General features: G+C 47.3%; 1 protein-coding gene and 1 non-coding gene across 4 annotated transcripts in view; both read left to right on the top strand.

Moving 5' to 3' along the window:
- The window catches only part of SEPTIN10 (septin 10), a 65,374-nt gene extending 39,321 nt beyond the window's left edge, over nucleotides 1-26,053 (top strand). The window contains exons 9-12 of one of the 3 annotated variants that reach the window (XM_029055599.2): nucleotides 12,567-12,699; nucleotides 18,717-18,907; nucleotides 19,188-19,281; nucleotides 24,976-26,053. In XM_029055599.2, the coding sequence (XP_028911432.1) occupies nucleotides 12,567-12,699; nucleotides 18,717-18,907; nucleotides 19,188-19,281; nucleotides 24,976-25,053 (496 nt within the window). In that variant the 3' untranslated portion in view covers nucleotides 25,054-26,053. Of the gene's footprint in view, nucleotides 1-12,566; nucleotides 12,700-18,716; nucleotides 18,908-19,187; nucleotides 19,340-24,975 lie in introns of all 3 variants that reach the window. The other 2 variants (XM_039911208.1, XM_039911209.1) reach the window with 2 other exon arrangements.
- Nucleotides 9,543-9,680, top strand: LOC114809322. Its single transcript, XR_003757109.1, has one exon. It is a non-coding gene; the product is annotated as a small nucleolar RNA SNORA7 (small nucleolar RNA).
- Nucleotides 26,054-26,721: the final 668 nt, after the last annotated feature.

The following is a 26,721-nucleotide window of genomic DNA, read 5'->3' as shown; positions in this document are numbered from 1 at the left end:
CTGTGAGGCCTACAGCAGCGGCGAGAATTGTGCAGTTCCCCAGTGAGGGGAAGGAAGCATTTCATTCCAAGTAGTTACCTCTCTCCCTTCCTTCGCCCTCCCCTCAATCCCCCATTTACAGGACTCTGCACAGAGTGAGGGCTTAATAACTACAATTCATAGACTGATCACAAGCAGCCCTCCTGGGATTTATCTGGTCTCGTCCTCTCTGAAACGTACTCCCCTGAGCCTGTTCTTTTCCATGTTTCCCTTTCCCCCTCCTCTTCCTCATGTGGGACAACCTGATTACCCTGTATCTACCCCAGTACTTAGAACAGGGCTCTGCACATAGTAAGCGCTTAATAAATACCAACATTATTATTATTCCCCCTCTAGCCGAGTGCCAGCAGAGGTTTTGCATATTTACCCCTAACACCTTTAACGGTTTTATTTAATGTGGAAACATGATTCTTTTGTAGCTGTGACACCTGTCTGTGACCTTCCCAAATAAGAGAGGGAAAAAAAAACAGGACCTGTTTCTCTCTCTCCCTCTCTCCCCCTAACCTCTCTCCCTCCTCCCTTTTCTCCCCACACTTCTCCCTCTTCATTCATTCATCGATATTAAGTGCTTACTGTGTGCAGAGCACTGTACTAAGCGCTTCCTACCCAAATCCTGCCTCTTTCCTTCCTCTGTTCCCCCACACTCTCCTTGAGCGCTCCCCATCGTCCTTTCCTCTTTCCCTGTCACCTTGGCTGAGTGGAAAGAGCATGGGTTTAGGAGTCAGAGGATGTGAGTTCTGGTCCTGACCCTGCCACCTGTCAGCTGTGTGACTTTGGGCAAGTCACTAACTTCTCTGTGCCTCAGTTCCCTCACCTATAAAATGGGGATTAAAACTGTGAGCCTCACATGGGGCAACCTGATAACCTCGTATCTATCCCAGCACTTAGAACAGTCCCTGGCATAGAATAAGCACTTAACAAATACCATTATTATTATTATTATTATTATTTCATAATTACACCTCCACGAAGAAGAAAGTTACTTCACTTCTCTGTGCCTCAGTTACCTCATGTGTAAAATAGGAATTAAGACTGTGAGCCCCATGTGGGACAGGGACTGTGTCCAATCTGATTACCCCAGCACTTATAACAGTGCCTGGCACATAATAAATGCTTAACAAATACCAGAAAAAAGAAAACTTTATAAGGATTAATTGAATATGGATTTATTTTGTACAATTGATTTTTTGTACACCAACTCATCAAAGGTTTTGTTGTCGTTGTTTTTGGCTGGGGTACTCTTCTGCACGAGAGGTTACAGACAGCAAACTTTGGCATCTTTTTCTCCCCTTCTATTCTTCTGTCGTTCTTACCTTTTACGCTGGTTCTTGGGACTTTACCAAAGGGGGAACAGGGTAAGGGTCATTGCATTCCACTCGTTATAAGCCCTTTTTAGATTTAATCATGGAGGAGATTCAAGCTATCAGAGGAAATCAATTTTGGGTGTGTGTGTGAGATTGTCCTTGTCTTTTTCTTCTCTTCCCTTTTTCGCCTAATTCCAGGCGATGAAAAGGCTTTGGGGCCGGCATTGTCCAAATCAAGAAATCTGTCCCACTCAGATTACCTCTAGTTGGGTGGTGAAGACATGTGGTAGGACATTGGTTCAGAATCAGATAGTCTTCCCTCCCTCCCTGTCTCTCTTCTGTTCTGTGCTCCCGGAGTCCTCTGCACTTAGAGGTTTAAATGGACTTGTCAATATTTATCTTCCTTGAAAGTGAATATTTTTTAACTTAAATTTGCTGCCATGGAACAGCTGATAGATTAAGGATTGATAAACACTAATGTAAACTGTAGTTTTAAGACCTTGGAAATTCATTTTATGTAGCGTGCTGCTCATTTAAATGATTTCCTTGAAGCCCTTCACCTGGTTAATAGTGCCTATTTAGCCTAATCAGTCAGTGGCCCTCCCATGCTTACCCATTTCACCACTTAGTGAGAAATGACTGGATAAACATGTCAAGTGAGTTTTTCATACCTCTCCTCTACAGGTAAGCTTGAATGGTAACAATCTTTGGAAGTAGCAGTCATTTAAGAACTTAAAACCTGACAGGTTTAAGTGTCTTAAATTTTTTTGTGCCTGGTGTATGTTGTATGTTTTTAGCTCTAGATTTCTCTTGTCGCCTTTTTGATTCACTGTTTAGAGGAAAGTGCTACTCCCGATGGTATGAGAAGCAGCATGGCTCAGTGGCAAGAACCCGGGCTTGGGAGTCAGAGGTCATGAGTTCGAATCCCAGCTCTGCCATTTGTCAGCTGTGTGACTGTGGGCGAGTCACTTCACTTCTCTGGGCCTCAGTGACCTCATCTGTAAAATAGGGATTAACTGTGAGCCTCACGTGGGACAACCCGATTACCCTGTATCTCCCCCAGCGCTTAGAACAGTGCTCTGCACATAGTAAGCGCTTAACAAATACCAACATTATTATTATTATTATTATGAAACTTCTTGTTCTTCCGTACTGTCCCTGACATTCTTGGGACCAACCTAATATCCAGTTGCTAAAAGTATTACATCTTTTTCTTATTACAGAAAAGAGCTCACACCTATCTTTTGACAGAAAAAGATTCTATTGCAAGAAAATTAAAACCAAAAAGAGATGTATTCCAGCTCTCCTCCCCTTTACTTTTTTTGTATGAAATGGCTTTTTTAGAAAAATATTGAAATGTAGGAAAATTAAAAACAAAAATATTCCAGCATCCCCCCTTTTCTTTTTTTGAAATGCCTTTTTTCCCCCAAGTACTGTTTATGTGAAGCAGCGTGGCTTAGTGGAAAGAGCCCGGGCTTGGGAGTCAGAGGTAGTGGGCTCTAATCCCACTCCACCACTTGTCAGCTGTGTGACTTTGGGCAAGTCACTTAACGTCTCTGCAGCTCAGTTCCCTCATCTGTAAAATGGAGATTAAGACTGTGAGCCCCACGTGGGACAATCTACTTACCTTGTATCTACCCCAGCGCTTAGAACAGTGCTCGACACATAGTAAGCCCTTAACAAACACCATCATTAAGATCATAACCATCATTAATTAAAAACAAAACACTGTTCTTATAAGCTTAAATTAATCTTCCTGATTGTGGTTATTTTGGTGATCATTCCAAGATGGCAGCACCTAGATTTTTAATGCAGCAGTCATGGTCTTGTTTAAAAAAGCAAGTACATTATAAGCAAACACAGTCAAAAATAACTACAGAATAAACTCTGAAAACCCAGCAAACGTGGAGCTTGTTTGGGATTCAGTGCTGCCTCCCTTAACTAAACATTGTACTAGTGACATGGATTGGTTTAAAAATCAACAATGTACTCAAGGTACAAAATACAAATGGTACTTCATAATTGCTTAACCATTTAAATATTAAAAATACCATCGGGGAAGATGCAAAGCCAGTCTTTCCTCACTACTTTGTCATTTGGAGAATCCTTCAGTAGGGTATTACTGAAAGTTTTCGTAAAAGAAAGGAAATTCAAAAGGATGTTTGACTTGAATCAAAGAAGGCTATGTTCCCAGTTATCCTAATATTAAAGTAATATTCTAACGTTCCCATCATAACGTTCCCTTAGACTGCAAGCTCCTTGTGGGCAGAGACCCTGTCTACCAACTTTTTTGTATTATGCTCTCCCAACCACTCAGTACAGTGCTCTGCACACAGTAGAGCACTCAATAAATAGGATTCACTGACTTCTGTTAAGGAATATAGCTTTATTACCAAAGGAAAAAACTGGGGAGTAAAAAGAGAAGAAACCCTCCAGAACAAAGTAAGATCCACCTGTTCCGAAGCAAGGACCGAATAACATTTGAGGTGCCTGCAAGATTCCATTCTTGTGCTCCCGCAATCATTCAGTTGTATTTATTGAGCCCTTACTGTGTGCAGAGCACTGTACTAAACGCTTGGGAAAGTACATTATAACAATAGGACAGAGTCGTTAGGACTGTTGCCTGCCCAGGAAGAGCTCCCTTGGCCCGGACTCTTCTTGGTGGCTGTCACGGTCTGGCATCTTGACAGCGATATACAGCTCGGTACCGGTCCCTATATCCCCCTGACAGTCTGCTCAGACTCGAAGGCGTCCAAACAATCAACCCGTCAACCAGTGGTATTCATTGAGCCCTTACCTTAATAATGTTGGTATTTTTTAAGCGCTTACTATGTGCAGAGCACTGTTCTAAGCGCTGGAGTTGACACAGGGGAATCAGGTTGTCCCACGTGGGGCTCACAGTCTTCATCCCCATTTTACAGAGGAGGTAACTGAGGCACAGAGAAGTTAAGTGACTTGCCCACGGTCACACAGCTGACAAGTGGCAGAGACGGGATTTGAACCCATGACCTCTGACTCCAAAGCCCGTGCTCTCTCCACTGAGCCACGCTGCTTCTCCAAATGTGCAGAGCACTGTCCTAAGCACTTGGGAGGGTACAGTACCGTGGTGGAAAAGGAGCCTGCCCTTGAGGAGCTTACGGTACAGCGGATAAGGTTAGCAATCGAGTTGAAGAATCGATCAATTGTGTATTTAGTAAGCGCTTGGGAGAGTCCAACATGACAGAATTGGTAGCCCACAAGGAGTTCACAGTCCAGAGGATCTGGGCATCCTGCCGGCCTCCAGGAGAGGAAAAAGACGGGGCCAAAATGCTGTCTGTCAGTTGACGGGCTGGCGTCAGGGTTACTGGGCTGAACCTGGAGGTGGAACTATTTCCAACTCCTCCTCTTCTTTCTCCTCCTCCTTTTCCTCCTCTTCTTCCTCCTCCACTTCCTTTTCCTCCTCCTCTTCCTCCTCGACTAGCAGTAGTCATGCCCAAGGGAGCACTAGAGCTGATGACAATGTAACAATAATAATAATAATGATGCTGGTATTTGTTAAGCATTTACTATGTGCAGAGCACTGTTCCAAGCGCTGAGGCAGATACAGGGTAATCAAGTTGTGCCACATGAGGCTCACAGTTAATCCCCATTTTACAGATGAGGGAACTTAGGCCCAGAGAAGTGAAGTGACTTGCCCACAATCACACAGCTGACAAGTGGCGGAGCTGGGATTCGAACCCATGACCTCTGACTCCCAAGCTCGGGCTCTTTCCACTGAGCCACGCAAAGGGGGTTCTGTTCTCCCCCGCCACATCCCCCTTCTCTAAGTTACTAAGCTACTCCTGCCGTGACCATTTACCTGAAATAGGGCACCGGGCTTCTGGAAAGTTCCGGGGGGCTGTTCTAGATCATCAGCATCACTAACAATCGCGGAGCACCTCTAGCAGAGAGGCCAAAGTGAAATGAGGCATTAAACAGTGTCCCTAAAGGGAATAAATGAATGGGGAACACACGCTAGTGGAAAACGAGGGAAGATGGGTTGCCTGTGGAATCCAAATGCTGTCTGATTAGGTAAAATGTTTGGCCCTGAGGTTAAAATGTCTTCCTGCTATTACCTGGGGGTATGTAGGCGTGTCCCTACCCAGTCGTAAGCTCCTCGAGGGCTACCTCCTCGATTTTACCCTCCCAGGTGCTTAGAATCATACTGGGCATCCAATAATAGTAATTATGATGGTATTTGTTAAGCACTAACTATGTGCCAAGCACTGTACTAAGCGCTGGGGTAGATACGAGATAATCAAGACCCACGTGGGCCTCACGGTATCAGCAGGTATTGGATCCCCGTTTTGCAGATGAGGGAACTGAGGCGCAGAGAAGAGATTTGCTCAAGGTCGCACAGCAGGTAAGTGTTGGAGGCGGAATTAGAACCCAGGTCCTCTGACTCCCAGGCCTGTGCTCTTTCCACTAGGTTGTGCTGCTTCCCAAATAAGCTTCTAGTGGGCAGGGATCACATCTACCAACTCTATTGTACTGTACTTTCCCAAAGCGCCTGGGAGTCAGAAAGTCATGGGTTCTAATTCCGGCTCCGCCACTTGTCTCTCTGTGTGACCTTGGGCAAGTCACTTCACTTCTCTAGGCTTCAGTCACCTCCTCTGCAAAATGGGGATTGAGATTGTGAGCTCCACATGGGATGGGGACTGTATCCAATTTGATTTGCATGTAACCTACCCAGCACTTAGTACAATGCGTAGACCGTAGTAAGCACTTAAATAATAATCATAATCATTATGGTATTTGCTAAGCGCTTACTATGTGCCAGGCACTGTGGTAAGCACTGGGGTAGATACCAGGTAATCAGGTTGGGCTCACGGTCTTAATCCCCATTTTACAGATGAGGTGGCTGAGGCCCAGAGAGGTGAAGTGGTTTGCCCAAAGTCACACAGCAGACAAATAATAATAATAATGCTGGTATTTGTTAAGCGCTTACTATGTGCAGAGCACTGTTCTAAGCACTGGGGTAAATACAGGGTAATCAGATTGTCCCACGCGAGGCTCACAGTCTTAATCCCCATTTTACAGATGAGGGAACTGAGGCCCAGAGAAGTGAAGTGACTTGCCCACAGTCACACAGCTGCCAAGTGGCAGAGCAGGGATTCGAACCCATGACCTCGGACTCCCAAGCCCGTGCTCTTTCCACGCTGCTTCCCAAATGGCGGAGCTGGGATCAGAACCCACATCCTCTGGCTCCCGAGCCCGTACTCCTTCCACTAAGCCACGCTGCTTTACCGTCATGATCATTTTTATCACTTAGTACAGTGCTCCGCACACAGTAAGTGCTCAGAAAGTGCCACTGATTGATTGAGAGAGTCGGCCGAATGCCAACACAGGGTACTTCTTGAATCACAATCATCTGAAGGTACCCAAGCCTTGATTTTTTTTTTACTTTTTCCCTCAAGCCTCACAGATTCCTTAGCAGCAACAATACCCGCTGTATACATATCGACATTGAAAAGCTCCTGCTTGTAAAATTCCTTAGCACGTACGTGCCCGAGTTTGCACCCCTGCGTGCTCACTTGCTCTGGACAATCCGTCTCCCAGGGGGAATTACTTGCTCGGGACAATCTGTATCCCAGCGGGAACGCGACTGGAATGTGTCTGTCGTTATATTGTACTCTCCCGGGCGCTTACCACAGTGCTCCGCACCCAGTCCGCGCTCAATAAGTACGATTGACTGAATGACAGGGGCGAGAGAGTGCGAGGGCCACCAGATTATGAACAACGCTCTGCTCACGCTCTCAGTCCTGAGGTCTCAGGATCAAGGCGCGCCTGTCTGTCGTTCGTGAAGAGAGATTCCTCCATCGTCACTCGGGAAGACGTTGTACTAGGGTTCTGAGAACATGGTGTTGGGCAAGTCACTTCTCTGTGCCTCAGTTACCTCATCTGTAAAATGGGGATTAAAACTGTGAGCCCCACGTGGGACAACCTGATCTCCTTGTATCCACCAGCGCTTAGAACAGTGCTTTGCACCTAGTAAGCGCTAAACAAATACCACCATTTTTTGGTGGATTGAGGAAAAGGAGTGAACAGTCCCCCGAGGAGCCTCTCAGTCTTAGAGAAAAGATGAACGTGGAAACGGTCCGACATTAAACGTTTAAACCAGCGTTAGTCGGCAAGACCGCTCAGCGCTACCCGCCTTCCTTTTCCCCCTTCACTCTAATCCGGGAAATGGAAAAAAAATCCCCAATGTTCTATGTTTTTCACAGATTCAATCAATCATCTGTTGAGCGCTTACTGTGTGTCGAGCACTGTACTAAGCACTTGGGAGAGTTCAACACACAACAGTAATAATAATAATGTTGGTATTTGTTAAGCGCTTACTATGTGCAGACCACTGTTCTGAGCGCTGGGGTAGATACAGGGTCATCAGGTTGTCCCACGTGAGGCTCACAGTTAATCCCCATTTTCCAGATGAGGGAACTGAGGCACAGAGAAGTGAAGTGACTCGCCCACAGTCACACAGCTGCCAAGTGGCAGAGCCGGGAGTCGAACCCATGACCTCCGACTCCGAAGCCCAGGCTCTTTCCACTGAGCCATGTTCCCTGCCCACAGTGAACTTACAGTCTAGAGGATCCACTCCCCCTCCTATCCCTTCCGCTCCATGGCGGTCAGCGGATGGTGACGAGGTTTCGGAGCGCCCAAGCGGGCCCGACCCAGAAGAGGCGAAGCACGCTAGGGTACCTTCTTCACTCCGCTAAGATTCCCTTCCTTCACGTCTTCCTCAGTCTCTTTCAGCAGAGGGAAATGGAGCTGGAGCTGCAGTAAGTGACCCACCAGATCGGTCAATTGTATTTATTGAGCCCTTACTCTGTGCAGAACACTGTACTGAGCGTTTGGGAGAGTACAACAGAGTTGATAGACACGTACCATGCCCGCCGTGAGCTTAGAGTCATCGGGGGAGGCAGACCTTTATATATAATATATTACGGAATAAATAAGTGCTGAGGGCCCGAGCGTGGGGTGAACGCGAAGCACGCAGATTTAAGTTCGGAGATGACGCAGGAGGGAGAGAGTGTCAGGGAAAAGAAGGCTTAGTCAGGGAAGGCCTCTCGGAGGAGATGTGGTGTCACTAAGGCTTTGAAGATGGGCAGAGTGGTGGTCTGGTTTATATGGAGGAGGAGGGAGATGTGGGAATGGTCGGCAGCGAGATAGACGAGATCAGGGCACTGAGCAAGCTGAGCTAGAGGAACAAAGCGTGCGGGCCTGTCGATAGATTTGAATCCCTCCTTCCTTGTTGGTGTGGAACTCTGTTTCCTGGTCATCCTTTAGACTGGCTTTGTCGCTCACCTCTTGGATCTCTTTAAACTCACTTTACCCTAACGTGTAACTACTCCTCTGGATTAAATTAGGAAGGAATGAAAAAATGACTACGATGGCCACTCTGTTGTTTATGCACTTGGTTCTGTGACCTTTAGGCATTTAGTCTTTGCCCCAACCCCAGTTCCGCAGCACCTGCGCATATATCTGTAAATTATTAATTATTATATTAATGTCTGACTCCTTTCTAGGCTGTAAATTGGAACACGTTTAGCCTACTCTGTTTTATTCTCCCAAGCGCTTAATACAGTGCTGCGCACACAGTAAGTGCTCAGTAGAGAAATACCATTGATTGATGGCTTCGCAGTCAGCAAAGTGAAAGTGTCATAATGAGTCCTAGCCATTCACCCTCCACCCAAGTGTCAGAATGAGTCCTAGCCATTCACCCTCCACCCAACACCCTGCTTGGTGTCGAGGGTAAGCTCGTTGGACCAGGATCATTGGGTCTCACGCTCAACCATTCGTAACTTATCGCTGTGGCCCGTGAAGACTGGCAGAAGAGAGCGGGGTCAGATTACTTGAGGGAGAAGGGCAGATGGTCACGCCGACAGTCTGTTGCCGGGTTCTAGCGCCGTCCACCTGATCGGTCTCTCTGGGACTAGAAAAGAGAGCAGCATGAAGAGAAAGGAAGTCGGGGGGGGATCAGAGATTATTGAAAGAAAAAGAAATTGAGGCCCCTGCTAGAATTTGCAGGCAGACCAGCCGTTCTGAAGTCTGTGTCCTGTTATCACGTCACCTTCTCTAAAAGCGCCCCCCCAAACCAACTCGTTTTGTCCCCCCTCAAAAGTCCACTTAAAAGGCCTTATTTTATCACAAAGAAAAAAACATCCCATAGGCCGATTGTTTCCCCTCTCGGCGTCGTACCTGGAGAGCTTCCAGTCCTCTACCAGTCTCGACTACGAGAGGGAGGGTCAAGCAGAGGCCTGCCCGTTCCCTTCCTAGCTTGGCCAGTGGCTAGCGAGCGGAAGACAATCTGCTGCAAGTCAAAGCTCACCTCTGCTGAGCAGCAGCGGCACGGGAGAGAGTCGGGAGCGGAGAATCAAGTTGACTGCACGGAAGGAGGCCACGGTGAACCGCTTCCCCATTTTTACCAAGAGAACTCTCCGAATCCACTACCAGAAGGATTGCGGATGGAGGTGGGGTGTTCTGGGAGAGACGTGGCCATGGAGTCGCTGTGGGTCGGAGACGACGCGAAAGCTTAAGACAAGGCCAATTGTCTCAGCCCATGGCCAGTGGCAAATTCCAATTTTAGAGTCTGCGGGTCTGCCACGGACATCGGTGTCCCACTTCCCTCAAACTCCAAGGGGTTCCAGAGCGTGTGTCAACTGCTGTCTGCACCAATCCCAGCTGTGGTTGGTGCTAAGGATTCTGGCCCACTCAGGTTGGGGTCCCGGTGTGGGTCCTGGGACCACCCCCAAGTGTGTCGGGAGGCCAGGTAATCTTGGCTTCTCAGAATAAGTGAACCAACTCCCAGCTGCCCTGGTGTTTCTGCAACACCAGTCGTACCTCCAGGCCTCAGGAGAAGGAAGAAAGGAAGTCAGGCTCTCTGGTTGCCCATTCTTCCTGAACACTAGGTTGTAAACTGGGCTGTTTAGTTGTTTTATTGTTTTATGGCATTTCTAATTGCTTACTGTGTATCAAACATTATTCTAAATGCCGGGGTGGGTACAAGATAACTAGGTTGGACTCAGTCCCTGCCCCACGAGGGGCTCAAAGTAGGAAGAAAGAGGATTTAATCCCCATTTTTCAGTTGAGGTAGGTGAGTCACAGAGAAGGTAAGTGACTTAACCAAGGTCACACACAAAGCAATTGGCAAAACCAGGATTAGAAGCCAGATCCTCTGCCTCCCAGGCCCCTGCTCTTTCCACTCGGCCAGGCTGCTTCTCGATGTGGACAGAGAACACGTCTACCAGCTCCACTGAATGGAAGCGCTGAATATAGTGTTCTGCACACAGTAGTTGCTCATTTTCCACTGATGCCATGCTCTGTGGTACGTCCTGACCTCCTGTTTGTTTTCTCAGGCTGTGCAGATCTCCAGGGTCCCGTTGCCCCCAGAATGGCTACTTGATCTTTCAAAACCTTACTCTCCCAAGTGCTTAGTACAGTACTTTGCAGACAGTAAGCGCCCAATAAATACGATTGAATGAATGGATATAGGAATTCTGGTTCAGTGACTTTTCCTCTCAAGACGTTCTCACATTTTAGGGCTGGTTTTGCTATCGACAGCTTGATCCCATAGCACAAGAATATCTACTTACGATCAAAATGGTCACGAGACTTAACATCAGTGGAGGTCACTGAGTGTGGTGATTTTAATCGCTTAGACATAATCTGTTTTTAATCAACCGCCTTAGCTGTTCTAAGTATGCTTTTCAAAAGGTTTAAGGGTGTGTTAAAGGACAATCAACCAATCCTATTGACTGATCGCTTATTGTGTGCAGAGTCTGTTCTAAGGGCTTGTTATTATTATTGTTAAGTGCCATCAAGATAGTGACTCCGTGGATGTACTTTCTCCAGAGAACGTCCTGTCCTCTGCCATAATCCTCAGCCTAACAGTCCTTCCGTTATCGTCGTTACGGTCTCTATCCATCTAGCTGCCGATCCGCCTCTTCCACCTTTTCTCTGGACTTTTCCTAGCATTCGTGTCTTCTCCAGAGAATTAGTCCTCCTGATTATGTGTCCAAAATATACTAATTTCAGTCGAGTCATTTGGCCTTCCAGAGACCATTCTGGTGTAATTTCCTCCAAAATTGGGAAAGTACAATATAACAGAGTTACTAGACACACTCTCCGTCTACAAGGAGCTTACAGGGGAAAAAGACACTGTTCCAAGCGCTGGGATATAAGTTAATCAGATTGGACATAGTCCCTGGCCCACAGGAGGCTCCCAGCTTTCAGAGCTGGCCTCCATTTTTAGTTCACTTGTGAGCCAACTTTTTATGTATTTTTCTGAGTCTATAATCTTTTCTGTTCTAGCCAGTCTATTTTACCTCCTTTGGGCTCAGAAATATTCAGTGAGTCAATTCATATTATGCAGTTTGAGCCTAATAAAGATTTGATGTATTTTCCGTGATTCTTAAACCATCGTTTAGGAAGCTGTTAGGAATTCCCAAGAGCCACACTAGGGATATGGGGGACGCTACTTAAAGACAGCATTTTGGAAGATGGTGTATTTGGGTAAACTAAGCTGGGGCCTCCAAACCAAGATAAAACATTGTGATCTATGATAAAGAAAAACTTAATACATGTAAATATTAAGCTGAGGGAAGTAATGTGGCCAAGTGGAAAGAGTGAATGCAAAATTTTCACAAAATGCTTTTAGCTGCCCAAGTTTCAACTGAGCAGTGACAGGACTTTTAGAACCTGTCCGGTCCACTCCTCAGTCATTCTGCTAACCTCAATCCTTTAATATGATTTTTTTAGGGTATTTGTTAAGTGCTAACATGTGCCAGGCACTGTCTAAGCGCTGGAATAGATACAAAGTATGTGTCCCAAGTGGAGCTCACAGTCTTCACCCCCATTTTACAGATGAGGTAACTGAGGCACAGAGAAGTACATTCATTCATTCAATCGTATTTATTGAGCGCTTACTGTGTGCAGAACACCGTACTAAGCGCTTGGAAAGTACAATTCGGCAACAGATAGAGACAATCCCTACCCAACAACGGACCCACGGTCTAGAAGAGGGGAGACAGACAACAAAACTAAACAAGTAGATAGGCATCAATAGATCACAATTGCATTCTTCTATTTCTTTAAGGATACTGATTCATAGCGTACTCATTATGGTGGAATTTACTGGTTTTCGTATATTTTCATTTTAGAGTAAAATTTTCTAATTTTCGTGTTTTCGTACTGTAAATCGTTTAGTCTCCAGGAAACCTACCAAGCCAAGAGACATGAGTTCTTTGGTGAGCGACAGAGGAAGGAAGAGGAGATGAAGCAGATGTTTGTGCAGCGAGTAAAGGAGAAAGAAGCAATACTGAAAGAAGCTGAAAGAGAGGTAAGTCGGGCTGCTCTGGTTCTCTTCCATGTGGCTTTATTCCAGTCTGCTGCTTTTAATAATAATAATAATAATAATAATTATGGTATTATGGGTTTGTTATGTGCTAAGCGCTGTTCTAAGTGCTGGGGTAGATACAGGGTAATCAGATTGTCCCTTGCGAGGCTCTCACTTTTAATCCTCATTTTACAGATGAGGTAACTGAGGCACAGAGAAGTTAAATGACTTGCCTGAGGTCACACAGTAGACAAGTGGCGGAGCCGGGATTAGAACCCATGTCCTCACTTTGAGCCTGAGGGTGAACTTGGAGGACTCCCTGGTCGAAGTAGAGTTGGAGTGGGAGTTCTCAGGGAACGGGGAGGAATGATGATATTTGTTAAGCGCTTACTATGTGCCGAACACTGTTCTAAGCGCTAGGGTAGATACAAGGTAATTAGGTTGTCCCATGTGGGGCTCATGGTCTTACTCCCCATTTTCCAGATGAGGGAACTGAGGCACAGAGAAGTGAAGTGGCTTGCCCAAAGTCACACAGCTGATCAGTGGCGGAGCTAGGATTAGAACCCACCACCTCTGACTCCCAAGCCCGGGCTCTTGCCACTAAGCCACGCGGCTTTTCCTGAGCACATGCACTCGGGGGGAGCCTGCCCCCCAATGTGTATGTTCGTCAGGCAAATCCGCAGAAACAGCCTTGTGCGCATGAGTGCACACACTCACACGCACGTGCTGATCAGGGCGGTGGCCCTCTGTGCCTCTTTCCAGGTTGAGGCTGAAGTTAAGACTTAGCCAAAGTCTGGGGCCCTGGGCCAGCTCCGCCTTCTCTCTGACTCCGAGAGAGAGACAACGTGGGTAATCCCCGTTTCTAATAATAATCACTATCGTGGTCTTTGTTAAGCGCTTACTATGTGCCAGGCCCTGTACTAAGCGCTGGGTGGATACAAGCAAATTGGGTCGGACACAATCCCTGTCCCCCGTGGGGCTCACAGTCTCGCTCCCCATTTTACAGAGGAGGGAACTGAAACACAAAGGAGGTAAGTGAGTTGACCCAGGTCACAGAGCAGACAAGTGGCAGAGCCGGGATTAGAACCCATGACCTGCTGACTTCCAGGCCCAGTGCGCCATGCGTACCCCCCTGGGGTGGGGGGGGGGGCACGATGGCCCCCACTGAGCCCTTGGAGTCAGTGCCCCCGACCTTAGCGATCTTACTGGGTTTTCGGCGCCTAAAAGAGAAAGCCTCAGGTCTCTCTGAGGTTCCTCACTGTAGGTGGCTGTTCTACAAAGTGTAAAGTCCAGATTTCTGCTTAAAAAAAAAAAAAAGCGTTGAAGTGCTTCCTAAAAATATTTATTGTACGGGCACAGTCCACAGAACAACTGGGTTTTGTGTCTCAGGGCTTTGAAGGGGATGGTTGTACCCGGGGGTATGTTTGGCCAGAGAAGTAAATATTGTTGATTAGGATTCAATCCAGAACCAGCTCCTACATGACTGCCGAATGCTACAGGTAAATCAAAATATTACTGTAAAGTTCTTCTCATTCTGCTCCTTCTTCCCCAGCGGCTTTCCTGCGCCCAGAATTTGCAGCCCCTTTGACCCCAGCTTCTCCGGTCCCCCCACCACCTTCCCTTTTCATTTTGCAGTCTGTTTTACTTTTAAATTTAAATCTTAACCTCAGCAGTACCACCCTCCATCTCCTCTCCTCCCCCTTCACCTACCCGTCCCCGGCAAAGCTGAGATCGGGGCCAGGGAGGAGGCAGAGGCTTGGGAGGGGACTAACGAAACAATCGTATTTAGTGAACCTTTAGTTCGGTCGTTCAGTCAGATTTATTGAGTGCTTCCTGCGGGCGGAACACTGGATTAAGCGCTCGGGAGAGTACAGCACAACAAGAAACAGACACATTCCCTGTCCACAACGAGCTTACGGTCGAGAGGGTCAGGGTGCTCGTACTGAATCCTTGGGAAAGTATAATATGGTAGATTTGGTGGGCACGATCCCTGCCTGTAAGAAACTTAGAGTCGACAGGGTTTCCTGGGGCGATGGCCAATGAAGGGGGAGGGTGAGAGGAGATGCGCAAGTGTGGGAAACACTGCTTGTGTGCGACTCCAGACATGGGGTGAGTGCTTGGCGCATAGTAAGCGCTCAACAGATACCATAATTATTATTAATATTATTAAAACAAGAATTTTCCTTAATTCAGGATTCTTCAAGGGGAAGACATGGGTGTTATAGAAGCACTGGCCTTATTTTGCCCGTATGTTTTTCATTACACGATGGGGCTATAACAAGATGGGAGAATTGGGGAACGTTCTTGCCCCCAGCACGAATGCGCTCTAGCGTAACGGGACCCAAAAGTTGACACAAGAAGAAATGGCATGGCATCTCTAAAAATCGTGGCTCAGTGGAAAGAGCCCGGGCTTGGGAGTCGGAGGTCATGGGTTCTAATGCCGGCTCCGCCGTTTGTCAGCTGTGTGACCTTGGGCAAGTCGTTTCACTCCTCTGGGCCTCAGTGACCTCCTCTGTCAAATGGGGATGAAGACTGTGAGCCCCACGAGGGACAACCTGATCACCTTGTATCCCCCCCCAGAGCTTAGAACAGTGCTTCGCACATAGTAAGCGCTTAACGAACGCCATCATTATTATTTCACTTCACTTCTCTGTGCCTCAGTTATCTCATCTGTAAAATGGGGATTAACTGTGAGCCTCACGTGGGACGACCTGATTACCCTGTATCTCCCCCAGCGCTTAGATCAGTGCTCGGCACCTAGTAAGCGCTTAACAAATACCAACATTATTATTATTATTATTTCTAAATTTGGGGGGACGGGGAAGGATTACAGCAAGATCCCATCATGAAGGAAGGGGGATTCTGCCAGGGAGAATCCGAACGACGGCAGAGCAACCACGAGGGTGTGGGGATCAAATCCATTGCATGCTCCTCTCAGGTGATGGCAAACCGCTCCCTCAGAAGAGGCAGAGAGAATCTACATCCATTTCGATCCCCCTGTAGACTGTGAGCTCATTGTGGGCAGCAGTGTGTCTGTTAGTTGTTAATAATAATGATAATAATAATTATTATTAATATTAAGGTATTTCTTAAGTGCTTACTATGTGCCAAGCGCTGTTCTAAGCGGTGCGGTAGATACAAGGTCATCAGGTTGTCCCCCGTGGGGCTCGCAGTCTCAATCCCCATTTTCCAGATGAGGTAACTGAGGCACAGGGAAGTAAAGTGGTTTGCCCAAAGTCACGCAGCAGACGAATGGCAGAGCTGGGACTGGAACCCGTGTCCTCCGACTCCCAAGCCCGTGCTCTTTCCACCAAGCCACGCTGCTTCTCTCTTCCGTCATACTCCCCCAAGCACTTAGTACACTGCCCTGCACACAGTAAGCGCTCAGTTAAACACTATTGAATCTGAAAAGCCCGGTGGCATCGTCTGAAAACTAAAGGTGGTTTTAGCCGGGCGAGCGCTGGTCGGGTGCTGCGTTTTGAGGAGTGGGTTGTTAGAATTGTAGTGAAGGTGTGGGGGAGGGGGAGGGTCTAGGCTGAGCGTTTAATACAGTGCTTTGCACCCGGTAAGCGCTCAATAGAGACGACTGAATTGGTCTTGGCAAGGAGAACACTCCCGGTATTCCGGTGGGTAACTGAATGGTAAAAAGGGAATTCTTCCTGAGGCGTAGATTTTCCTTAGGTTAGGATAGCATCTTCTGTCAGTTGTGAGAACTGCACCGCAAAGCTCACTGAAAGATGCAGGCTGATTGCCGTGGACAGAATCAGGGACGGTGTGTGTATGGACAATCAGTCGAGCGGTGGTAATTAATAATGTTGGTATTTGTTAAGCGCCTACTATGTGCCGAGCACTGTGCTCAGCGCTGGGGTAGATACAGGGGAATCAGGTTGTCCCACGTGGGGCTCACAGCCTTCATCCCCACTTTCCAGATGAGGGAACTGAGGCCCAGAGAAGTGAAGTGACTTGCCCACAGACACAGCTGACGAGTGGCGGAGCCTGGGCTTCGGAGTCAGAGGTCATGAGTTCGACTCCCGGCTCTGCCACTCGTCAGCTGTGTGACTGTGGGCGAGTCACTTAACTGCCCAGGGATAGATATTTAGTGAGCGCTTGCTGTGTTCAGACCTCTTGGGAAAGTAGAGAAGCAGCGTGGCTCAGTGGAAAGAGCCCGGGGTTGGGAGTCAGAGGTCATGGGTTCGAATCCCCGCTCTGCCATTTGTCAGCTGGGTGGCTGTGGGCAAGTCACTTCACTTCTCTGTGCCTCCATGACCTCATCTGTAAAATGGGGATTAACTGTGAGCCTCACGTGGGACGACCCGATGACCCGGTATCCACCCCAGCACTTAGAACAGTGCTCTGCACATAGTAAGCGCTTAACAAATACCAACATTCTTATTATTCCAGTAGAGTGGGTAGACGTGTTCCCTGTCCACGAGGAGGTACCGTCTGCGGGGGAAGGCAGACATTAAAATAACTTAAGGTCATAAACAAAATGGTTGCTCACCCAGTCCCACAGCAGGGCAGAGCAGACACCCGTCAGTGCTCGAAAGTCGTAGTTTCAAAACAAATGAAATGCTTCTTCACATTGGCTTACGGCTGACAAAAACTGCTCTACATATGGACAGAGATTGTTGAAACTCTCGTAGTGTACTTTCCCAAGCGTCTAGTACAGTGTTTTGTACACAGTAGGCACGCAGTAAATACCACTGACTGATGGGAATTTGTGAGGCGGGTAATGTCAGTCCGGGGAGCAGATTGGTGTTGGTTTTTAAAAAATGGTATTTGTTAAGCATTTACTATGTGCCAGGCATTTTACTTAAGCACTGGGGTAGATGCCGAGTAATCAGGTAGGACACAGCCCCATGTGGGGTTCACAGTCTTAATCCCCATTTGACAGATGAGGGAACCGAGGCACAGGGATGTTAAGTGACTTGCCCAAGGTCACACAGCGGACAAGAGACAGAGCCGGGCTTAGAGCCCAGGGCCTCTGACTCCCGGGCCCACGCTCTTTTTCCACTAGGCCATGCTGAGAGAAGCCCTTAAGTGATTCCTGGCGGGAACCCGTCTAGGCTGTAAGCTCCTTGTGGGCTGGGAACGTGTCTATCAAATTCGTTGCATTGTTCATTCCTCAATTGCGTTTTTTGAGCGCTTACTATGTGCAGAGCACTGTACTAAGCGTTTGGAATGTACAATTCGGGAACAGATAGAGACAACCCCTGCCCAACAACAGGCTCACAGTCTAAGCATTGTTCTCTCGCAAGTGCTCAGTAGAATGCCCTCCACACAGGAAGCGTTCAATGATGACGTTGGTATTTGTTAAGCGCTTACTGTGTGCAGAGCACTGTTCTAAGCGCTGGGGTAGATACAGGGTAATCGGGTTGTCCCACGTGAGGCTCACAGTTAATCCCCATTTTCCAGACGAGGTAACTGAGGCACAGAGAAGTGAAGTGACTCGCCCACAGTCACACAGCTGACAAGTGGCAGAGCCGGGAGTCGAACCCATGACCTCTGACTCCGAAGCCCAGGCTCTTTCCACTGAGCCACGCTGCTTCTGCATTCAGTACGTACTGTTCAATACATAGTATTGATCGATTCAATGATGGAGACGGGACAGACGGGGCAATCGATGGCCACAGGAGAGCAGAGTCCTCCCCCAGTGCCTCCAAGTAATGATAATAACAGTAATAATAACTATAATAATAATAATAACTGTCATATTTGTTAAGCGCTTACTGTGTGCCAGGCCCTGAACTAAGCACTGGGGCAAATACAAGGTAATTGAGTCGGACACAGTCCCTGTCCCACAGGGGGCTCACAGACTTAATCCCCACTTTCCAGAGGAGTTAACTGAGGCCCAGAGAAGTGAAGTGACTTGTCCAAGGTCACACAGCAGACAGAGATGGGACTAGAACCCGGGTCCTTCCGACTCCCAGGCCCCGGGCTCTATCCCGTGTGTGTCGTGGCCCCCGTCAGATCTCAGGCCGAATGGCTTTGCGCAGGCTCTCGTGTGGTTTGTCTTACAGCTACAGGCCAAATTTGAGCATCTTAAGAGGCGCCACCAAGAAGAAAGAATGAAGCTGGAGGAAAAAAGAAAACTTCTGGAAGACGAACTCCTTGCCTTTAGTAAAAAGAAAGCTGCCTCCGAAATGCTTCATGCCCAGAGTTTTACGTGCACTCCCAATGCCAGTATAAAGAAGGACAAAGACCGTAAGAAGTAAGTATGGAGTTCGGTCTGAAGACGTAGCGTAGCTATCGGTCGATGAAACGGGTCAGGGAGCCCCAAGCTCTCCTCGAGAGCGTTGCTCTGTGAAAACCGCGGCCTCCCGAGACCGCCAGTTGACCCGGTGTTCCGGCTGAAGACCTCGTTGATGGCCGGGGCTTTTAGGAATCCGAAATTACCCGTATAGAGTCGTTAGTAGTTTTAAGATTAACCGTAGAGTCTCGTTAGAGTCTGCTGTCACTAAATCTCTGAGGTTGTTTTTTATTCCAATAAGGGATCCGGGCTTTCGATTCGAACTCCTGTGCTTTGATGTCAGAGCCTGTGAAATGGTGGACATTCACGGACATAAAGAGGCAGAGAAAGAGAAGGTAGAGAGGGCCAGAGTCTCATTTGGGGGCGGCCAGGAGTAGCATTTGGAGGAAACTGGTGAGGCTTAGCGGTTTGGGTATGTTACCACTGAGTTTCCAGTGTTATAGAATGAAATTAGCTACCTTCTCTGTGTAGATTAAGGCTTCCTTCTGTCGTCTCTTTCGCTCTTCCCGTGCGTCTGCCTCTGTGCTTCTTCTGGAAGACTGTAGTGCCCCGATTTCGTTACGCGCCTATCCATTCCCCGTCCGGATCTGTGCCAACCCTACCCCGCCGAAACGTACTCCAGCCGGGAACCCAGGCTCTCCGTCCTCAGCCGCTGAGCCTCGGCCCCGGGGGAATCTCTCTCTCCTGAGAGATTGCTTAAAATCCCAAGAGTTTGAACTAAATGCACTTAAAAAAAGATTCCCCAGTTCTCGCCTTAAGTGGGATGGGCCACTGGCATATTTGAATATCCATCGTTCGTCTCCTGGCTTTCAAAACCTTTGAGTATTTTTAGAGGGGAGGGAGTGATTACAGATGGTTTATTCTGACGTGGAATTTTAAAAGCGTACGTTTAATACCGTTCATCATTCAGTCGTATTGATTGAGCATTTACTATGTTCAAAGCACTGTACTTGGGAGCGTACAATATGCATCGCGAATTCCAAGACCTTTCATTTTAAAAAAGAAAAGGTTTAATTATTCGGATTGTCACCTTAGCAACGGGTGCCGTTAATGCATTGCAACAGAAAATTGATATCATCTTGTCGTCAATCAGCGGGGTGATATTTATTGACGGCCTGTGTGCAGATTGTAACGAAAGGCCTTTTTGTTTCCGTCCCTGTTGGTTCGCATCACGTTCGCTACGTGAATGAAACAGAAGTCGTATTTTATTTACGGAACGTAGGCGTTTCGCACTCGGTTTCGTTTTAAAATGAAAGGCACAGTTCATCTGTCCATATTGTGTGAGTGAGAGTTCTTTCCGAGTCCGAGAGCACTTTCCTTCTCTCGCCTGGTGACGGAACAGCAGGTTAGCCGGCCCAGAGTTGAAGCGGAAATTTCTCCCCACGTCCTCCCCCCGGGGAAAGTTCTCTGGTTTAGGATGTCAGTTATTCACCTGGTGTCTTCAACTGGAGCACAACCGGAAAGGGAGAGAGCCAGGGAGGTGCCCGGGAGGAGAGAGGATCCAGACAGGGGAAGCTGGGGTCCGCTGGGAATAATAATAATATTGGTATTTGTTAAGCGCTTACTAGGTGCCGAGCACTGTTCTAAGCGCTGGGGTGGATACAAGGTCATCAGGTTATCCCACGTGGGGCTCACAGTCTTCATCCCCATTTTACAGTTAAGGTAACTGAGAAGTGAAGTGACTTGCCCAAAGTCACACAGCTGACAGGTGGCGGAGCCGGGATTAGAACCCAAGACCAAGCCCGGGCTCTTGCCACTAAGCCTGTGGCATTAGTTGAGCGCTTACTGTGTGCCAGGCACTGTACTAAGCGCTGGGGTGGATACAAGTTAATCAAGTTGGACACAGTCCCTGTCCCACAAAGGGCTCACGGTCTTAATCCCCATTTTACAGTTGAGGTAACTGAGGCACTGAGAAGTGAAGTGACTTGCCCAAAGTCACACAGCTGACAGGTGGCGGAGCCGGGATTAGAACCCACGACCAAGCCCGGGCTCTTGCCACTAAGCCTGTGGCATTTGTTGAGCGCTTACTGTGTGCCAGGCACTGTACTAAGCGCTGGGGTGGATACAAGTTAATCAAGTTGGACACAGTCCCTGTCCCACGTGGGGCTCACGATCTCAATCCCCATTTCCCAGATGAGAGAAGCGACTTGTCTGAGGTCACACGGCGGACAAGTGGCGGGGTCCAGATTGGAACCCAGGTCCTCCTGATCTCAAGCCCCATTTTCCAGATGAAAGAAGTGAAGTGACTTGTCCGAGGTCACATGGCGGACAGATGGCGGGGTCCAGATTGGAACCCAGGTCCTTCTGACTCCCAGGCCTGTGCTCTATTCAGGAGGCCGTGAAGACTGATTCTCATTCCACCTGGGGAATTACCAGGGGTGGGCCCGGTCGGGCCCCAGGAGACCTACCCATGGAAGTAGAGCAGTCAGCGAGGTCATGGCGGCTCCAGCCCCCGGTTGTAAATTAGGGCCGAGGGCCGGAAATTTATTCCTGGACCTAATTTGAGCTTCGGTGTGTAATAATAATAGTAATAATAATAATGTTGGTATTTGTTAAGCGCTTACTATGTGCCGAGCACCGTTCTAAGCGCTGGGGTAGACACAAGGGAATCAGGTTGTCCCACGTGGGGCTCACAGTCTTCATCCCCATTTTACAGATGAGGTAACTGAGGCACTGAGAAGTTAAGTGACCTGCCCAAAGCCACACAGCTGACAAACGGCCGAGCCGGGATTTGAACCCATGACCTCTGACTCCAAAGCCCGTGCTCTTTCCACTGAGCACACTGTTCTGTTCTCGCAGACTGTGGGACAGGGTCGGCGTCTCACCTGATGATCACTCAGTCAGTGGTGTTTTGAGCGCTTACTATGTGCAGCGCACTGCACTGAGCATCTAGGAGAGCCCGATCCAACAGAATCAGCGTAATAATTATGGTACTTGTTAAGCGCTTACTATGTGCCATGCACTGGTCTAAGCGCTGGGGTAGATACCAGTTAGACAGGTTGGACACGGACCCCGTCCCACCTGGGGCTCACAGTCTTAATCCCCATTTTACAGATGAGGGAACTGGCCCAGAGAAGTGAAGCGACTTACCCAAAGTCACACAGTAGACATGTGGCGGAGCTGGGATTAGAACCCAAGTCCTTCTGACTCCTAGGCCTGTTCTCTGTCCACTAAGCTACGTGCAGATACATTTCCCCAGTGCTTGGCACATTGTCAGCACTTAAAAAATGCTATTAAAATTACTATATTATTTTTCTCTATCTGTAGTTTTTAATGGTATTTGCTAAGCGCTTACTGTGTGCCAGGGCACTGTTCTAAATGCTGGGGTAGATACAAGGTAATCAGGTTGGCTCACAGTCTTAATCCCCATTTTCCAGATGAGGGAACCGAGGCACAGAGAGGTAAAGCGACTTGCCCGAGGTCACACAGCGGGCAAGTGGCGGAGCCGGGATTAGAACCCTGGTCCTTCCGACTCCCAGGCCCGGGCTCCATCCCCTAGGCCACGCTGCATCTCAGGAACTAGAGTGTCACAGGTACCTTTTAACGAAGAAAATTCTAGGTATTGGTTTGTAACCGGTGACTGTTAACAGTGAGGGAACTTGGTCACTCGAAGGCTCGCTATCAAGGGCAGGGGATGGCACGCGTATTTAAACCTTTATTCATTCATGCATTCCTATTTATTGAGCACTTACCGTGTGCAGACCACTGTACTAAGCGCTTGGAAGGTACGATTCGGCACCAGATGGAGACAATAGCTGCCCAACGGCGGGCTCACAGTCTAAAAGGGGGAGACAGACAACAAAACATATAGTCAGGCATCAATACCATCAGTGTTTGCTGCTGTTCTCATTTCACTTTTTATTTTCCACTACCTAATCATACGTTTTCACTCCTCATTCAATATTACACCATTTTTCACATCAAGTCCCCCAATAAATTCCAAATCAACCGTCCCCGAAGCTTTCCCACATCAACCTCGGGAAGCAGTATGGCCTAGCGGAAAAAGCACAGACCAGGAAGTGTTTAGGAGACAGCCCCTGGGCTGTGGGGACTGGCTAGCTGAAGAACCATGACTCGTCTGTCCGTCTCCCCCGATTAGACCGTAAGCCCGTCGAAGGGCAGGGACCGTCTCTATCCGTTACCGATTTGTACGTTCCAAGCGCTTAGTACAGTGCTCTGCACATAGTAAGCACTCAATGAATACGATTGAATGAATGAATGATTCCCAGACCCTCGGAGGAGCCAAATCCAAGAATGGTGGGATGGTAACGGCGGACCCCAGGGTCCGGCTCGGCCCACACTAGATATGGGAGCCCCGCGAGAACCCCTGCGCCGACCGTAAATCGACGTAGACTGTAGCACCTTGGGGCTTCTGCTGGGCTTCTGACGAGGGGCCGGGGCCATAGCTAATTAACAGCTGTGGTAATGGTTAGTCACTATGTACCAAGCACTGTACTCAGGGGTGGGGCAGATACGGGACAATCATTCATTCCAGAATCATTCATTCATTCATTCAGCGGTATTTATTGAGCGCTTACTACATGCAGAGCACTGTACTAAGCGCTTGGAATGGACAAATGTACAGATAGAGACAGTCCCTGCCCATTGACGGGCTTACGGTCTAATCGGGGGAGGAATCTAATCAGGTTCCACCTGAGGATCACAGAGTAAATAGGAGAGAGAACAGGTATCGAATCCCCATTTAGCAGATGGGGAAACTGAGGCACAGAGCAGTGAAGTGACTTGCCCAAGATCCCACAACAGTTAAGCGGCAGAGCCGGCCGGTCCTGTGACTTCCAGGCCTGAGCTGTTTCCGCCAGGCCGTGCTCCTTCTCATCCGGCACTCTCTCTCTCAGCGCTTAGTTCAGCGATCTGCCCACAGTGGGCCCTTAGCCAACCTGATTTGCTTGTCTAGATCCCAGCGCTTAGTACAGTGCCTGGCACATATAGTAAACGCTTAACAAATGCCACCAATGTCATTATTATTAAGAAATACTCTTCCTGCTACTATTATTCAAATGCGACCAAGAAACATCAGAAACGACCACTAGTTGTCACCACAGAATGTATTTAGATATATATGTATATAGTTACATATATATAGGTAAATATATTTATATCTATCTATATATGCATATATAGATAGATATACGGATATCTATCTTTATATGTATTTATAGATAAATATATTTATATCTATCTATATATGATTATATACGTATATCTATCTATATATATGCATATATAGATAGATATAAATATATCTATATATGCTTATATCTATGCACACACACACATAGGGGAAGCAGCGTGGCTCAGTGGAAAGAGCCCGGGTTTCGGAGTCAGAGGTGATGGGTTCGACTCCCGGCTCTGCCACTTGTCAGCTGTGTGACTGTGGGCGAGTCACTTCGCTTCTCTGTGCCTCAGTTACCTCATCTGGAAAACGGGGATCAACTGTGAGCCTCACGTGGGACAACCTGATGACCCTGGATCTACCCCAGCGCTTAGAACAGTGCTCTGCACATAGTAAGCGCTTAACAAATACCAACATTATTACATATATATATATATCAGAGAGTAGATTGCAGAACCCAGGTACAGAGAGCAGTCTGTAGAGTGCAAACACATCTAATGTGAAAACGGCTTCAGTAAACATAGAGGAGCAATAAGGGGAGTTTCTTTCACTTTTGGTAATTTTGAAACCGTTTGTCCGGCCCAGTACTTGGGCAGACAGCATTTGGAAGTGTAATTTTGGGCCCCACCAAAGAACTTTCCTTCTGGGAGGGCCGTTGGGAGTGAGTTGTTTTCCTGCTTTAGAAATTTCCTGACATTTCCCATTACCTATGTGCAGAGCGTAGCCTGCCGGGCCGTCACACACCTTCGTCAACCTCTGTAGTCCTGTAAAATTCCAAAAATTGATTTGTGTGTCAAAATCTTATGAAACGTAGTGTTTAGCCTCTTGTGATTTTTTTTTGGTTTTTTTTTTCATCTCTGTGCAAAACAACCAACAGCTTTTTTTTCTCTTTCAGTTCCGGCTTTATGTAATACACACGTTCCAGATATATGTAGCATCGATGGTTATTACTAGCAAGTTATTAAAAATTTAAGAGTATGCTTTGATTTTTTTTGTGGGGGGGAGTGCTATTTTTCTCTGGTGCATGGCCATCTACTGCTGCCAATTATGGAAAAATGCATTCAGAGGTCAACACCGATGTTGTAAGTTCCTGATCTTAGCCTTTTCCGTTTTAATGGATGTTTCTTTAAAACCGTTGCTTTGAGTTGCTCTTCGATCATCTAAGGGCCTCAAGAATTTACCGGCACTCCGAAGCTCATCGTACCAAAGAGAAATCGCCGTGCCATTAATACCCAGCCCTCATTCACGGTTTGGTCGCTGAATTATATTCCGTATTCAAGAGACTGTGAACGAAAACGATTCTGAAGACGGACGCGTTTCGTTGGCTGAACGCTCTAAATGCCATTTAATGTCACGTCCGGAGCATGATTGGAATTTCCTAAATACCGGAAAAACATTAAATATCTGAGTTTTTTACCTTGTATTAGTATCATTAACAATATTTAATGTATTTTTATCGAAGGTTTATCCAACTAGGGGACATAACCCAAGGCTTTTGTAATAGAAGTATATCAATCATAGTTTGCTTTTGTGCTACTTGTATTTTTTTACTAACTAGTATCTCTGTAACTAAACATAACAAGATCGAATCAAAAAGGAAAAAAGAAATCGCACCAATCTACGCAAGCCACGTTTGCTGGTGACTGTGTCCCCCTGGAAGCTGCCCATGATCATTCCTTTGGGAGGCACCACCTCAAATGTCGTCTGTAGCTCTTTCCGCCCCCGTCAATCAGTCCTCCACAGGTAAACTTTAAAGCGCACCGATGCCTTAGTATTATAGAAGTCTAGAAAACTTGAACCCAAGTCCTAATTTTGGGCTTTTTCTACTTCGAAGTATTCCAATGATTGAATGATTTCTAATTCTCCTTAAATAAGCGTTCCTCGGAGGATGTAATTTTCCCATTATTTTGTACTTGAATATTTTTGAAATAAAGATGACACTTAGCTCTTGAATAAAAATATATGTATGTATATATGTATTGTCTGCTGTGTGACCTTGGGCAAGTCACTTCACTTCTCTGTGCCTCAGTTAGCTCAACTGGAAAATGGGAATTCATTCATTCATTCAATAGTATTTATTGAGTGCTTGCTATGTGCAGAGCACTGTACTAAGCGCTTGGAATGGACAAATCGGCAACAGATACAGTCCCTGCCCATTGACGGGCTTACAGTCTAATCGGGGGAGACGGACAGACGAAAACAGTAGCAATAAATAGAATCGAGGGGATGGACATCTCCTTAAAACAATAGCAATAAATAGAATCAAGGTGATGTACATCTCATTAACAAAATAAATAGGGTAATAAAAATATATACAAATGAGCGGAAGAGCACAGTGCTGAAGGGAGGGGAAGGGAGGGGGCAGCAGCAGAGGGAAAGGGGGGAATTAAGACTGTGAGCCCCACGTGGGACAACCTGATCACCTTGTATCTACCCCAGAGCTTAGCACAATGCTTGGCACCTAGTAAGCGCTTAACAAGTACATTATTATTATTATTATTATTATAGATATATATTCCCACTTACTCTAATGTCTAAATCGCTTTTAATTTCTCATCTGTGATTGGGAACTTCAATCTTAACTTTTCCCATTCCTTCCCAAGTGTCGAGATGGAAAGGGAAGGGGCAGTCCTCCTCTGGG

This window comes from Ornithorhynchus anatinus, chromosome 2 (genome assembly GCF_004115215.2).
Source record: "Ornithorhynchus anatinus isolate Pmale09 chromosome 2, mOrnAna1.pri.v4, whole genome shotgun sequence".
Classification (NCBI taxonomy): domain Eukaryota; kingdom Metazoa; phylum Chordata; class Mammalia; order Monotremata; family Ornithorhynchidae; genus Ornithorhynchus; species Ornithorhynchus anatinus.
The sequence above is the reverse complement of the archived record's forward strand: the minus strand, read 5'-3'. Positions and strand labels throughout refer to the sequence as shown.